Below are 13,616 nucleotides of genomic sequence, written 5' to 3'. Positions count from 1 at the left end.
TCTGATGGTAAAGGAGTTGTCTTATTGAGGATGTTTACTAGCATGCAACAGCATCACTAGTAAGAAGTATTTTCATCCAAAAACTCAACTTTAATTAACATTCATTTAAAAGCATCTCTGTTCCAAAGTATGATCGCTCAGGGCCTTTAGCTAAGCTGTAGACTTCAAAATGAGTGATCTCAGTGTTTGCCTCACAGTTAGTCATTGGCTATTTCAAATGAACTTCCTAACAATCAAACTGCCTCAAGAGGAAAAATTCCTCTATTGGCTCCGTTAAAGGAGTCAGATTTACTTCAAATGTATCACACCTGTTGATCCAGGTGAGGCGATAAATCATGACTTTTCTCATGTCACAGCTGTGACATCAGAGCCCTGCACTGGCATCTAAATACAACAACTGGGCCTGAATGTGGATTCTTCAGAAACCACTGAGAGCAGCTGGGGGCAAACCAGTGTCTGCCAGTCTAGCTTCATCCATGGCAACCAAGTAAACAAAACAGCAAACTGTCAGGTTAAACTTAAGCCTCGGCCGGGTGATGTTTCAGTGTCACCAGAAAGCTAACCTTGCACGCTGGCAGATGCCAAATGTGTTCTGCTGTTGGTATAAATCTGTTCAATTCTCTCTGACCCTTGTCCTTTACTTTTCCTTTGGTTTGTAATATATGATGTTCTAACCATTACACACTGCAAAACCAAATGTGCTTGGTAAAGAGATAAGAGGGGAAGAAAATGAGCAGAAGCGAAAAATCACAGAAATAATATTTGCACGGATAGTGATGAAAAAGTTTCAAAGAGTTAAACAAGACATGTGACATCTCATCAAATGGTTTATTACGAAGAAACAATTCTACTTGGCTCATTCAGTCTTCTGTGCATCTTTTTTACAAAAAATAGTTTTGTTGAGCTAGTTGTAAGTCATTCTTAATTTATCCTAATTTATCTTTATTTATTTTTTTAAACACAGCTCTTCATAAAATGTTAAAAAATCGAAACCATTCTAGTTTTAGTCCTTCAGATAGCCAAATTACTGTATTCAAAGTCACACAGTTTGACTTCTTTTAATAATTTTTTTTCAATTATTGTGTAGCCTTTATTTGGAGTCACTAAACAATCTTAAAGTGTGCCCCATCAGAGTGTTAATCTCCGTTTAGTATTTGAATACCCTCTTTCCACCATGTATGTGAAATATTTCTCAACATGAAAAGCAAGTGACTCCTTTCATCTTCTCTAGCCAGTCTGATTTTTGTATTCACGAAACACCTAAACATGTATTTCATGGAAACACAGGTGGGAACTTGAGTGATGTAAATTCAAAGACACAAACATGTTCAGAAGCTTGCATTTGAATTTATTGCAAACACATGTTGACTTGTCAGTCTTCATGACACTCATTCATCATTTTCATTACTTTCAAGCTGGTAAGTGCAGACGGAGCACTCACTTCTTCTTCAGAGATATCTCTCCGCTGTCATCCCGACCTCTCCCTCTCTTTCTGGGGCAGCCACACGCAGTTGACATCAGGTACGATCACACAATACCAAGAAATGACCGTCAGGCCATGAAGGTATTTCATCAAAACATTTGCCCTTTCTCTCGATACAATCAATCAAACGTATCTCATACCATCTCACTTTCAGTTTGCCCTCTGTCTTTACACATCAGCAAGCTCTGATCACATCAGTTTCCCATATTTAATTGTAAATTCAGCAGGTTTTTTTAAGGACAGGAATTGTTTGATCAAATCTATGATACAGTGCATCTTTTGGGGGTTAGGGGAGGTTGGGGGATTCAACAGGAACACTTAACAGGGTCTCATTTTACAATGAAAGGTCCACATTTAGTGCTCCTGCTAGCACCAACTTTTAATCTTTTCTAGCCAATCACTTCGTGTTCATTATAAACAATAAAAATTCAAGTGCATTAAATACATTGTTATTCACATAAAGGTCATACAAGACACTGGAAAAATGTGTTGAAGGGGACTTAATGTGCTTACATTTAATGGAAACAGCGGGTTTATTGTTGCAATCATATGATTATTGTACCTTTTTTTTTACATCACATGTTTTTAAAATGATATGTTAATATGCTTATTTTTCATGATATGAAATTATAGCAGCATGGTTTTTAACTTCAACCTTGGACTACTCCACCTCTGACTTCCTCCAGGTCCAATTTTTCTGACTATTTTGTAAAAAAACAAAACAAAACAAAAAAACACTACCAGTTCACCTCAAAATGCATTAAATGTTCTCACATCAAGTTGTTCTAAACAGCAAATCATGTCAGTTCTACTGCACAGTCATCAACTCTTCCAAATCACTGCATGTATTTTTATCAATTGTGATGAAATCAACTCATAGGGACATTCATAGAAAGTCTTTTGTTACAGATTTATAATAACATGTATTTAACAGAAGGTACATAGACTGACCAGCAGCTCCAAATACCTTTTTAATATGCTTTTAAATTTGTAAGATGCTAAAAATAGCAATCCACAGTTTGCAGAGGTTTTGCAAACAAAACTGAGTCAAGTAAAGACCCATACCTCTCCACTGCGTGGTCAAAAGGAAACAAGACAGAAAAATAAAATTAGTACCAGAAATGTAACTGTGCAGAAAACAGTTATAAAATATGTATATTTCTTTTTATCATCAGTCTAGGGCGTTCTGATGAAATCCTCATTTCCTACACATTAAAAGTAAAGAGGATTGGATGAGATTAACTGACATTGCTGTGTGTAAAGTGTAAAGACACCAAACACATGTACAGTAGATGCTCCCGTCTACAGTAAAGTAACATGACTCCTTGTTGTATGCTCACAGAATACCAAAATGCCTTACATAACTCACAGCCACACACTGACACATTCAGATTGCACATGTACTAACTCCCATGTCATTACACAAAAGTGTAAGATTAAAAAAAAAAAAAAACATAGCACAGAGGAAGTTATCCTCTAATCATATCAGCTGGATCTGACTCATTAGCCCCAACAGAACATAGGAAATGTTAACCTAAGTTCACTATTAAACTAGAGTCCCAGCTACGCTTCATCTTAGTAACACACTTAGTGTGTTTCTCTTCACTACTCATTATTAACATGTGAGGCATGTGCTTTAAAAATCAAACAACACTTCATTCAGCGTTTCAAATGTACAGGAATTAGCAGCATTTTGTGAGTCTACACTGAGGGGACACATACTTCAAGTAGGACATGGACCATCAACTTAAAAAAAAAAAAAAAGTTACCCAGACAATGTGTGATAGTTAGGTGATGTGGAAATACGTTGTTATTTAGTCTTTAATCAGGGCCATCTTTTCAAACATATATATTTAGTTAATATAAATCTCTTTCCATCAGTAAGAAGATATTCTGATACAAATGGTTTATGTTATCAACATTGCCAATCAATCTTTTTTTTTTGTTCATTTGTTTTTTGTTTTTATTTTGTTTGTTTTTTTTTACAGTTCAGTGCAGACCAATGGTCCCTGTCCTTAGAAATCTGTTTAATATACGTTACAGTATATTTTTAAATAGTCATCCTACTCAAGGATTAAAGCAAGACTATGCAAGTTTTTATTATCAATGGCCAAAAGCAGCATGAAATGGATGAGATGATTTCCTATGATGTGTTCAGTTGATTTCACTGTAGTTAAAAGTATCATTATTTTCCCAACCCCAGTTCACTGTGGTAGTCATCGTCTCATGAGGCCAGCCGAACCAAGAAGCAGGCTTTCAGCCCTCAAACCACAACACTGTACACCCTCTGCATCTTGCCTTGCTTTAATATATATATATGCAGGTTCTAAGTTTAATGGCATTGTTGTCACTGCTGAGAGTTTCCTTGGTTAAATCCTACAGCTGATACAACACAAACACAACAGACAGTTTGTCTGCCTACTGACTGTGTCAGCTTGTAACATTAGTATAGTAACAAAATTAATAAAATTGGTTTTGTTCTGCATAGTCTTGCCTTAAAGCCAAAGTAACAATAGTTGAATCAAAGCTTGGCTGCTAACACTGAACTGTAAAACTTGCCTTGTCTCCTTTTAAACTGACATGTTGCAGGGCCAAAACAGCATTTCAAGAGACAGCAGCTAAATGGAAAGTATTACAAAGCAGATTCATAAAACAATATGGCACAGCATAAGCCATGTGGCTAAGTGCTTTTACCCTACAAAGTGCTACAATAACAGTAAGGTCTGCTGCTGCAAGGATGAACAACAGGGTAAAGTGGGGGTGGTGTTTTTGTGGTTGAAGTTTTCCTGGGGAGTAGATCTCAGGTAAGGTGGGGCTGTGGAGATGAAACCTGCGCTCTTGCTGAATGACGGCAAATTCTTCAGTGGAGATTTCTGGGGTGACAGAGGAAACAAGATGTGTGTTAAACTCAGATGGATAAAGTGAAGCTAATATGAAGGTTTGACAAGAAAACTTAATTTAGATTATGTTCAGTTTATAATAAAAGTTGTTTACTGAAGACATTATTCTTGGCTGGCTCCTGATCCTGGATCAGTCTACCAGATTCAGCCACAGCACTGATAGAAGCACCCTTTTTGATTTGTTTACGCAGGAGTGTTAGAGGTCAGCTGTACTCCCCACCTCCTTCTCCCCATTAAGGAAAAAGCAGAGGGGGAGGGGGCTATAAAAAGTTGACCCCATCTCAGCCCCACAGACTCGCTTCCAAGCTGGAGCTGCAGCAGCATCTGATCTCTCTGAGCAGCTGTCCTCTCCCTGCATCAGCACAACAAATACTTTACATTGCCTGACCTTTTCCTCCTGCATCACTATCCCAGCCATGCCCCCTCTTCCCCCGCGTCACTCACACACACACACACACACACACACACACACACACACACACACACACACACACACACACACACACACACACACACACAGAGTCCCACTTCAAATCACTACTCAACCCCATGCTAGGCCCCTGCCTGCCACGCACCGGCTGACATGTATCCCTCATGTTCATGCAGTTGTATTATTGCTCTGACACATTAGCTGAGAGTGGATTGTGACTCGTGTGTATGAGGAGCAGAGACTTTAATTTGATTTTGAGAGTAAACAATTTTTGAATTTTTCCACATGCTGTCATTCCTACAAATATGTATACATATATATTTTTTTGTAACTTTCCTTATTAGTGCAACTGTGTTTTATCCTGACTTCACATGCTGCTGAACTGCTGCTCATCTGTTCAAGGACTAAATATTGGAATTTCCAATATGTAGGTAACATTGATACATGTGATATAGGCATAATTAAATAATAATAATGATAATAATAATAATGGATATAGTATTGTAATAATAATGATAAATTATTATCATCATTATTATTATTATTTTCATTATTAAAGTGCACTTTTCATTTCACGAAATCTCAAAGTGCTAAAGGCAAAAAGTAAAAAAAAAGAAGGGAACAAACTTAAAAGAAAAAAATTAAAAGACTTGTTGAAGTAAGTTAAAACCTCTTTAAAGAGGAAGGTCCTTGGGTGTTTCTTAAAAGCTTTCACAGTCTGAGTTGACTGGACAGGGAGTATGCTAACAAGTTAGCATTACGCCACAGTCACATCATAGGCTGTATACAGAGTGGACAGCGTGGCTCGGCCATTTATCATTGTACGGTTTTGAAGTCAAAATACCCCCATCACAGGCACAGCCATTGGCAGCAATTGCAGCCAGAGATTGCGCAGTAGAGACAATGAGGGATTCTGGGAGAATCTGAGTGGAGCTGGGTGACAAAAATAATACATATATTTCTTTCTTTTGAGAGTCTAATCACTTCTTGACTCAACCTCCCGACATATTTTACAATCCCCAGAAAAAATACTTGAAAGTGGCAGCTGTCAATCATCGTTACATGTTACGGAAAGCTTCATTTTGAACCTTGTATAACTAATGAAAACGAAACTTTTCAGAAAAAAAGAGGACTTGAATACAAGACAGCCAAATAATATCTTCAAACACCACAACAATCGGACGTGAGAAATTGCTGTGAGGTGTATTAATTTTTTAAAGTTTGACCACAGCCCATCTGGAATGGCTGGAAAGCCAGATTTTTCAACCTTCACTGCAGCCAGCCACCAGGGGGAGCAGTTTTGTGGAGACCTCATTTCGAGCCGAGCAAGATGACGTCCATTTTTTTGCAGTCTATGAGTCACATCCAAGGTGAAAATAATGCAGCTTATGAGCAAACTTCTGCTGATGGATTGAACATTAACACAGTCAAATCGTCACTAAGGCTGTTTTTGATGGTGAAATGTGCCTTACCATCAAATTTCATGCGCAAAATTTCACTTTGCTTTAGTATTGATCTCGTAAAATATTTACCCAGTTAAAGTGGAGTTGTATGCGAACAGTGTTTTACCTGTCAATTACCATCAGTGCACTGGTGTACCAAAACATGTATACTGAAAATCAAACACTTGCACCAATGCTCTAAGCTAATATCCAAACACATCAGAGGTTTAGCTTTTGTTTTGTCAAAAAAGAAGCAGTTAGACTGTTTTTATTTTGGCGAAATTCCTGACAACATGACAGTTGCTTTATCCCATTGATTGTTAATGTAAGAGCTCTGCTGTGCTACAGTTGTAGGATGTAAAGCTAGGTTCCTAACGCAGCACAGAGGGGTGAATGTTTCAAGGAACAAACACATTAATGAAGTGTAATAATATCTGAGTAATTAAAGCATTTATAAGAATAACTTGATGTAAGGTGTCGCGGGCTTGAATAGTTTCCTGTGACACCTTCTAACCCTGAGAATAAACCATGTAAACAAACTCGTCTCACACTATTAAAATAGCCCGACGATGTGTAATGCAGAGAAAAGAGAACTCGCTGCAGGCCGCGGCTGAAAATCCAATCTCCCAGCATGCCTGGCTGCAGCTCAGAGGAGTCAAGTTACCTGTCATGGAGCTACTGCATGTCTATTAACACTGACATGCTAAAGCAGCTCAGCCAGACTCCTGCTTTAGCAACATTAGAGACACAAACTCCTGTCAGATCTTAGGAGCTACTTCGGGACCTTTAGGGCCCACATGGCTGTGAGGGACTGGTACTGCTGACCACTGAGATAACGTGATTCAGCAACAACAACCTCAAAATACTTGATTTTATTTATCTGAGTGGCAATTTATTACACATTTATTATAACAGGAAATTTAAAGGGACGGATCATGCAGTTCAACTTCTAACAGCCATGTTAAGAGTTAAGTTGTTGCCATTGCCAGTTGCAATAGATTGTGATAGATATGTCTCAGCTTTTTTTTTTTTTTTGAAAACAGCAGAAAATGGGGATTTTAAATTTCATTTTAAGTTTCAAATGGCATAATTTTGTTGGATAGATTATTTTAGTTGTGTTTATCAAATATATTGAGTTTAAAAATGTAATCAGAACATGCTCATACTGACCATCTACAAATAAAGTTGTTGAACTTAGGTTGTTTTTATTCTAAAAACATGAAAACAGAATAGCTAACAGGTGGTCTCACTGTGCTGTTTGATTTTTGATAAATGTGCATCTGTTGTACTTAATGTTTAAACAAACAAGAAACATCTGTACGCAGATAGAGGAAGAAGTGTAAGGGACACCTCTGTAAGATTTTAAGGGAACTGGAGAGGCAAAACACTCCATCCATTGATCACGTTGTAAACATATGGAATCACTTACATGTATGATGAGATGTTTCCTTGGTCACCGATGCTCCACTACAAAGCTCATTGTTGTTCCATCAAAGGAGGGAGGGGCGATTATTCTTGGACCTTGTTGCGTGGTGATGCTGATAACTGGCTTCCTGTCAGAGCTCGCTGCACTTCCTGTGGAGGTTGCATGTCCCAAGCTCACGGGCAGCGGCTGTGCGGTCTCACCTGTCGCGCTGTAATACGCACTCTCTGCGCCTGCTGTGCTCGCTTCCAGTCTGGGGCTCCTCACTTTGTTTACCTTCTCTCCGCTTGCATCCTCAGAGAGACACACTGACTGTGCTAACACCGACTGGGCTGGCAGGGTGGGCGAGGGGATGAAGCCGGGGTAAATCATGTAGGTGGGGGCGTATGCTCCTGGGCTCAGAGCCAGCGGGGAGACAGAGAGAGGAATAGGGGTGACAGGAGCAACAGGGGTGACGGGTGACACAGGAGAATGGGGCATGGGTACATCAACATACTGGCCTGTCTCAGGGTCAAACAGTCTCTTTGTGGTGGCCTGTATGGGGGTGTCCACTAAGTAATAATGTCCTGTGGTGGGGTCCAGAAGCATCTTGCGCTGTGTTTGTGGGGCAGGCTCTCCAGCAGCAGGTGTGGGCGACACTGTGGGGATGGAGGGAGAGATACACAACACCTGCTGTGCTGCTGGAGGCTCCGCTGGTGCCTTTCCGTGATGGTAGATACTTGAAGTGGGGTACTCCAGGATTATAGGGGGTGTTTTACTGTTGATTTGGTTAACATTTGATCTCTCCGCACTGGAAACAGGCTCTGTATTCTGCAGTTTGATCTCATTCTTGTATCCCAGCCCGGGGATGGTGAAATAGTTCTCAGAGTCTGCGCAGGCCTGTGTGACAGCAGGATTAGTGGGAATGATTCTGACCTTTCCCTGCTCCACCTGGCTGTGTTTGGGGGGCTCTATTTTCACTGACAGCGGAGCGGCTGGTGTGTTGGAGCTTTTCATGGTGGATGATGAAGTCTGCCGCTCGGGTTTTTGTGGAACAGAGTTGTTAACTGAACTGATGCTGACTCTTGCTTTGCTGCCTAAGTGAAGGACACTTTTATTACTGAATGTCTGACTTTGCTGTGATTGTGTTTTGAATGTGTCATCACTGTATGGGACATGTATGATATTCGGAGCTCCTTTAGCTTCCTGTAGTTTTTCTGTTTCTGTGCTCTGACATGCTGTCTCTGACTCCTCTGCTCCCTGCTCCTCCTTTGCAATAAGTGACAACACATGGCTGCCTGCAATCGTTGGTGGGGCCTGATTTTTGCGCTTCCATTCATTTCTGTCGAAAACATAAAGCTGCTCCATCGTTTTGACTGCAGCTTTCAGCTTCTCTAACGCAGCTTGTTTCGGTATCTTAGGCTCACCCGAAAACTTTTCTTGCCTCTGTTTTGTTGTTTTGGTTTCAGTATTTATCTGATTATCAGACTGCTCAGTATGCGGCTGCTTTGGTGCAGCAGGTGTCACCCTGCTGTATGTATTTTCACTTTTAGGTGCTTCTGCCTGTTTGTGTGACGCCTCAGCAGCCTGTTGTTTAACATTTGTTTTGACAGAGTGACATTTAATCACAATAGGAGACGGTAGTAAATGCTTCACTGGCTCCTTTGAGGCAGCAGGTTTATCTGCAGCTGTTGAACATTTATTCTCACTGTTTTCCAAAGAAACAAAACGATATGAACTTTTGACCAGTTTGCGCACATCTCTGACCTGATAGATTGGAGTTTGGAACTTGCATTTTGTGTCCCTTATGTCTCTTACTGTGAAGTTTGGAATTTTATCTGAAGCAGACCAAATGTGGCATTTAGCATCACCTGCTGCTCTGAATGTGTTCACAGTGTTGAAACTTATTTTGGGGGTTAAAAGGTTGGCAATATTCAGTGTGCAGCCTTTATTTTCCTTCACACTTCTCAGGCATATTTTTATCTCAGGGGGGTTTCCGTCCTTTTCACTCTCTCCACCTACGACAGGTGCACTGTTTGGCTGGTCGTCTTTGAATTCCTTCTTTTTTGAATGGAGCTGGTAGCTTGGAACAAAAAGCAGTTTTGTCAGCATACTGTTGGTGTCTGATGCCTCTTTGGCTGTGGTCTGTGAGTCACTTAAAGGTTTGGGTTCAGGATCCTTTTTAGCTTCCACCGCTTCCTCTTTCACTACATTAAATGCACTGCTTTGACTCTGGCCAAGCACTGCTTTTTCTGACTCTACTGGTTCTGTGTTGCCCCTTTGCTCATCTGCAGGCTCAGGTGAACCCGGTTTGCTGCCCTCCTGGTGCTGATCATCAGCAGAGTTAAACCCCGAGCCTGACTCTGAAACCTGTCTTTGAAAGCTGCTTCTTTGACTCCTGTCTTTCACGGTGTCTTGCTCTCTGAACTGCGAACTCGGTGACAGTGCTGGGTGTGTGTCACGGATTTCTCCCCTCTCCATTTTGCGCTCCTGTTCAAACTGCATCTTTTTAGAAATGACATTTTGTAGTAGACTGGATGCAAAAACCGCCCTTTTGTGAGTGCCACCCGTGTTGTCTGTGTGTTGGTACTGCATCTCACACCCTGACCTGGCTAACACAGTCTCTGTGATCTCACTGGTTCGTGCATTCTTAGAGCATTTTGGACGTCTGGCGCCTTCAGGCGCTCCAACATTACAGCGGAAATTCAACGTAACTCCACGCTGCTGTGGCTGATCTGTCAAATTTTTGTCAGAAGATGAAGACTGGCTTGTTCTCCTGTTCAGTGTATACATCTTGGTTTGCGGAGCTTTAATGCCTGAAACAGACTTACCCTGCCTCTTATTGTCCATAGTCTTATTCATTTTCAATGTTGCGCTTGAAGTCTTGTGCGCCATGACGCTGCGCTCGCCTCCCCGGGTAATGTTACCATAATTCCAGTCCACATAAGCTGACCATTTATTCATCCCATATTCAGACATCGAAGACTCACTCGAGGTGCTAAGATTAATGGCATCGAAGTATGGACATGCCAAACTGCGGAAAGACTTGGCGGTTAAATTACGCACCTCTTTATCAGCGTCATCCAGCTCACTGATGGAGCTGGACGCCCCGCTGGAATACTCATTAATATCTTTCCGTCTCATTTTGGTTGCAAGGTGCTGACGGCCCGGCGCAGGGATGAAATACTGGGCTCTATCGCACAGGGGCCCCGCTCTGGCGCCAGAGCTCACAAAGGAGAATTGGCTTCTGTCGCCAAAGTGTTTGGTGTAGCCACAGGTGCTCTGGTCAAAAAAGTTCACCGGTTCATTCACTGCCCTGGAGGATGTTTGAATCGATAAGTGAATTTTACCAGAGTTAGCGTCTACAGTTTGGTTTTTACACATGCTTTCATCTGAGCTTGCGCATTTATCTGAGTCACCGAGATCACTTTCGTCCTGCTCCGTGCTGACAACCGCGCCCCCGATGTTAGGGTGCACTTTCGCCTGGCTCCTGCCCTCCAGGATTAGAGTCCCCTCCTGCGTGTCGTCGCTCTCAAAAGAAGCGTAATCCACAAAAGAATAAACCAGGTTGTTGTCTTCGAAATCCCAGCAGGTACCCCGACCCAGGTCATAGTCTACGTCGTGGTCGAGCTCGGTCAGCTGAATCTCGTGTGTTGTGATGTAGTGGGACTCGTCCTCCACGGTGTCTGAGCCGCAGTGGTCAGACAGAACCGCGCTGGCACCATCATCAGACTCGGTTTTGCTGTTCAGATAGTTGTCTGTGTACTGGAGCTCCTCACTCTCACTGCATTCACTTGTGTCTGGCTTGGCCCGGCTCTGGTTCTCACTCTCCGACTGAGCCTCCTCCGTATTAGGAAGTTTGATCGGAGCTTCAAGAGGAGGCTCACCCGTAACAGGCCCCGGATCGGTTGCCCGTTTGTCCTCTGACACAACATAGTCCTCTGATATTATTTTCAGCTCTTTTTCATGCTCCCCCTTCTTTGTTTTGTCGCATTTCACAACAGACAGTTGGTTTCCCTCGCCAGTGAAAGTTACTTTAACTGTTTTGGCGCCGTCCGGTTTCATGTCCAGATCCACATAGTTAGACTCGTCGCTGTTTGTCTCGGCAGAGTGGCCCTTCTTTCTGTCCGTCTTTTCAATCTCTTTGTCCTCTGGGAGCAGCTTCCTGTGAAGTACGGCGTCATCTCGGTAAGTGAGAGTTTCCTCCGCTGCTTCCATTTAGTCCGGTCTTACCGTCAGGTGGTCCGCGTTCAAGATGTTATCTCGACACAGGACGGAAAACTCTGCGGGCTGCTCGGACGAGGGGGACGGAGAGCGAGGAGGGTGGGAGAGAAAGGGGGAGGAGGAGGGAAAGAGGGGAAGCGAGAGAGAGAGTGGGGAGTCCCGAGGAAAATCCCATGATAGTGTATCTCTGAAGTGAGTCTCAGGTGGCTACGACCAAACTTTTCAGAAGAAACACGTGGTTTTGAAACCATGCTCCAAAACTTGCAAAAATTCAGCACCTTTTTCAGAAGAACAGCTCCTCGAGTTTACCCAATCCTAGAGAAACAGCTTCACTTCTATCTTCACCACACTAACTTACACTGTGATGCACAACACTTTTCCTTCTCCTTGATATGATAACGTTTTTCTTGTATAAAAACCAAAGTGCTTTGCAAACCATGAAATAAACCACACTGACATGTACCAAGTGAAAAAGTGATCTGTTTGCAAGAAACCTGTAAAATCTATTGAATCTATTGTAAAACAAGTTTAAATTAGTTTGACGCTGAATCTGGAAACTCATGTTCCTTGTATGGGAATTCAAAAATCACTCACAGGAACAACTTGGGAAATATTTTGGGGATGTTGGAGAAAGTGTGAGAAAGGAGCAAGCCGACCTGTGCTGGTACAGTTCCTCAGTGTACCAAATCTCATGTTACTTTGGATTAGAGATGTCCTGATCCAATACACTGATCGGTATTGGCACCCGATATGGCTATTTTTGGAGGATTGGATGGTATCAGATTTCATTACGTGGTCTGGACCGATCCAGGTCTTATGTGATTTCAGCACCGTCATACTTTCTGGCTGCTGTAAATCGAACCATGTTGCAAACATGTCCGCTGTGTAGGACTACTTCTTTGTGAAAAGTAATGCTACTGACATGCGTCTTGCAACATTTTTAAGTGATTTTTCCTTGAGGAGGTACCAACAGGGCTCACTTTAATACAACAAATATGATTCTTAATTTACAAAGGAATCACCCAAATGGATATATCACAGGAAGGTATTTGTTATTGGATCGTTATCGGATCGCTATCGGCAAAACATGTCATGAAAAAATCAGATAGGAAGTCAAAAAATCTGTATCAGGACATTCCTACTTTGCATCACATGGATCAATCCCTAACTGAATTGTAACTTACCTTATTGCACTGTATTATCATAACATACCCTGTTATACTGCAGAAACTATTACGTACAGTAACCTGTTGTGTCTCACCACTACATATAATGTCAAACTGTATTTTATTACATTGTATCAAACAAAGTTGCACTTTATGTAATTGTACTGTACTAAATTTTATGTGCTGTCATGTCATACTGAAAATATAATCATTATCCCATCATCTTATAAAAGTTGTGGCCAAAATCATTACAACACTTGCATATCTAAGAGGTTTCAGCTGTTTTCGCTGAATTGGCCAGGTCATTGAAGTGTTTTATGTCACATGACATGTCATTAATGTCATCAATGGTAATAACTGATTGGTCATACAGCAGTTTTAGAAATACTCTAAGGTACAAGACCTTTTGTGCGATATTGATAAAGTTAGGAGTTTAGTTTTTAATTGTAGTTCTCTTTTTTTGAAAGGGTAGGTTGTGAGTTTATTTCCGAATGAGTGAAGTGGGTCTGAGTCACAGATGTTTACAGAGAAAGAGTTTTTGTTCATCATCTAATCCTATACTGTACTAT

General features: G+C 41.4%; 1 protein-coding gene across 1 annotated transcript; it reads right to left on the bottom strand.

Annotated features, from left to right (window-relative positions):
* Positions 1-1,515: 1,515 nt before the first annotated feature.
* LOC141801492 (uncharacterized protein C4orf54-like) lies at positions 1,516-11,939 on the bottom strand. Its single transcript, XM_074684542.1, has 2 exons — positions 7,685-11,939; positions 1,516-4,356 (listed from the first exon to the last, which is right to left on the bottom strand). Exon 1 carries the CDS (start codon positions 11,873-11,875, stop codon positions 7,709-7,711), a length of 4,167 nt encoding a protein of 1,388 aa, XP_074540643.1. The 5' UTR covers positions 11,876-11,939; the 3' UTR covers positions 1,516-4,356; positions 7,685-7,708.
* Positions 11,940-13,616: the final 1,677 nt, after the last annotated feature.

This window comes from Halichoeres trimaculatus, unplaced genomic scaffold (genome assembly GCF_033239565.1).
Source record: "Halichoeres trimaculatus isolate MK-OKI-2021-1 unplaced genomic scaffold, fHalTri1.1 fHalTri1_scaffold_2, whole genome shotgun sequence".
In the NCBI taxonomy this organism is placed as follows: Eukaryota; Metazoa; Chordata; class Actinopteri; order Labriformes; family Labridae; genus Halichoeres; species Halichoeres trimaculatus.
Note: the sequence above shows the minus strand (reverse complement) of the source record. Positions and strands in the feature narration are given on the sequence as shown.

Coding starts and splice junctions, on each gene's coding strand:
- LOC141801492 (XM_074684542.1), bottom strand. CDS start 11,875: ATGGAAGCAGCGGAGGAAACTCTCACTTACCGAGATGACGCCGTACTT.